Raw genomic sequence first — 2,795 nt, 5'->3', positions numbered from 1 at the left:
GGGAACGCAAGCTGAGATTTTAGTTTTCTCAAAGCTTGATCAGTCGATTAATGGAGTTGAGCTAGGAATCAAGTTTTAAAGAAGTTTGATCAGTTGAGTTGCAATCAAGGCAACAAAACCTTCAGTTTCTAAGTAGTTTCTTGATGCCTTCAATGTAGATATTTAACCACTATTTAGACCCTAAAAGTTACAACTCAAATAGAAAGAAAATAAATTTTGGATGCGGATTTGCCTTAAAAAAAAAACACATTTGACCATAATAGTTAGCAAATTGTAAAATTTATCATTTAACCAATATTTTAACAATATCTCTCACTTGTAGGCCTACAATCCTCCTTAATAAGTGGGGCTTAACATGTGAGATTTGTAACTTTTTATATGGAAAGTACAACGAAGACAAGGCTTGAACTCAAGACCACCCGCTTTGATTCTATGATAAATTATCATTTGTCTCAAAAGTTTAAATTATTATGAAATTATGAATTATTATTTAACCAATATTTTAATTGGACTAAAGTATCCCCAACTAGAGGTTGAGCCATGTTGTAGTCCCAAAAATTTTCTTTTCTTTTTAATATCATATGCATATTTTAAATGATTTTGAAGTTTGGGCATATAAAAATTAAGATTATATATATTATAGTGTACTAATTTAAATTTATTTGAATTTGATTTATGAATAGTATAGTTCTCCCTCCTCAAAGCGGAAATTCCTAGTTCTATCGCTGTTTTCAACTACCCGAATCTAACTATTGACTTACCAAAATGCGATGCATGTCCCTACAAAAAAAAAAAAACTTTAACAAGTTTGTAAAAATACTTCATAAATTAATGTCCTTATGGCATCTGTTAACATTTTTACCTTCTTTTTTCTAGCGAGTGTCCATATGAGGGTATAATACTTGTATGCAGAAATACCTAGCATGTCTCACTTTTATCAACATTTTGGCTAGTATCAGAAAGTTTTTCATTATGAACTTATGATTGTCCCAAATAACCCATCCCCCAAACCCCAAAGAAAAGGTTGTATTGACCTAGTTAATTGGAGTCGGCTTGACGCACGCCGTCGTACGTGTACATACTTAGCAGAACTGCAAGAAGCTTCTGTTACCAAAATTTAAAATATATACTAACGGTCAAAGTGTCCACAACACGTTTTGAAAAATTGGTTAAATGCAAATAAAATACCACATGCATCTTTCACCTAAGTTGCATTCATTATTTAACTATTTCCTTCGCTATTGAGTCATTCAACGCAAGCAACTATAAATATGCACCCAGCCTTACCTCTAGGACTCACAAGTCACAACTCATTCACCAGCTTAGAGCCTTTTGCAATATCTCTTTGTTCTAATTAAACAAGAACAAAGAAAAACAAAAGCTATCAATTAGGCATCAGTCAATCATTCAAAATGAAGGGAGAGGGAAAGAGAAACTCAAAATGCTTAGCATATGTTGCTGCTTTCATTGTGTTTCAGACCATAATCATCTTGGTCTTTGCACTAACTGTGATGAAAATTAAAAGTCCTAAAGTCAGGTTTGGCGCTGTGGCTGTCGAGAATTTCACTCCTAGCACTACCAATTCATCTTCTTTTGATATGAGATTGGTAGCCCAAGTGGCCATTAAGAACACAAATTTTGGCCACTTCAAGTATGACAGCAGCAATATCACTATCTTATATGGGGGCATGCCTGTTGGAGAGGCTGTCATTGCTGAAGGTCGAACCAAGGCAAGAAAGACACAGAGATTCGATGTGACCGTGGACATAACCTCCGACAAGTTATCAGGCAATACAAACCTTACAAATGATATTGGTTCTGGATATTTGAGGCTGAGCAGCCAAGCTAAGTTGAGTGGAAAGGTGCAATTGATGAAGGTGATCAAGAAGAAGAAGTCTGGTGAAATGAGCTGCACCATGACAGTCAATTTGGCGCAACGTGCTATCCAGGATTTGATGTGCAACTGAGATATGAAAAACTCGGGGAGTTTTCCTTGGATTTGGACTATTTAATTTGTTGTGTATTTCTTAGTTAGTGTCTGAATTATTTCTTTTGTAGGGTGCCCATGTAGTTGATTTCATTGTCATTTGTGTATTTTCTTTTTGAGCCTTCGCTTTTGGATTTGGAATAGAGATTGATTTATTTATATATTCATTTGCTTTACCTCCACTTTACCATTAGTTTTTGGGGTCTAATATCTGGGTACAAATTAAGCATGGTGCGCAAACATTTAGATACTGATGATGCCGAAAATATCACCAGTGAGTTGCAAGCGTTACTCGAACGAAAGCTATACCTGCAAAAAGAAAACAAAGGACCTAGGAGAGAGCACCGGTGTGGTGTCAGCCGAATACCCTCCGAAGGTCAAGTTAGAATCTTGTTCCTTTAACCCTAGAGTGCCAGAGTTATGAATATTGTGCGTACCTTCATACCTAGGGTTTCTGGGGTATTTATATTGAGTAGAATTACCTTTCTTTAAGGATACAACTTCCTTCTCAAGTTTCTTTCCATATAGGAGTCTTCCAAAACGTGTGTCGCAAGAAGTCCAAGTATACACGTTTGCGTGGGGATAAAGCAAAAGCTTATCTGAAATATATCAAACGACATGCCACGTGGCATCCATAATTAATTTATACAAGACGGATATTCAGCAACACTCAACCGTCATAGCTGGGTCACTTATGATGTCGATCCGTCCTCACTATCTCCGTCCATTTACTATTTTTATCCCCTTCAGATACCATAGTATAATATATAGGCTAAGTGTTAAAAGGAATTAGAGAACAAGTTTTTTT

General features: G+C 35.8%; 1 protein-coding gene across 1 annotated transcript; it reads left to right on the top strand.

The window, feature by feature from the left end:
* Positions 1 to 1,286: 1,286 nt before the first annotated feature.
* LOC142621731 (late embryogenesis abundant protein At1g64065-like) lies at positions 1,287 to 2,174 on the top strand. The gene has a single exon (XM_075795080.1). It carries the CDS (start codon positions 1,413 to 1,415, stop codon positions 1,965 to 1,967), a length of 555 nt encoding a protein of 184 aa, XP_075651195.1. The 5' UTR covers positions 1,287 to 1,412; the 3' UTR covers positions 1,968 to 2,174.
* Positions 2,175 to 2,795: the final 621 nt, after the last annotated feature.

This window comes from Castanea sativa, chromosome 1 (genome assembly GCF_040712315.1).
Source record: "Castanea sativa cultivar Marrone di Chiusa Pesio chromosome 1, ASM4071231v1".
Lineage (NCBI taxonomy): Eukaryota > Viridiplantae > Streptophyta > Magnoliopsida > Fagales > Fagaceae > Castanea > Castanea sativa.
This window is presented reverse-complemented; position numbering and strand designations above follow the sequence as displayed.

Coding starts and splice junctions, on each gene's coding strand:
- LOC142621731 (XM_075795080.1), top strand. CDS start 1,413: ATGAAGGGAGAGGGAAAGAGAAACTCAAAATGCTTAGCATATGTTGCT.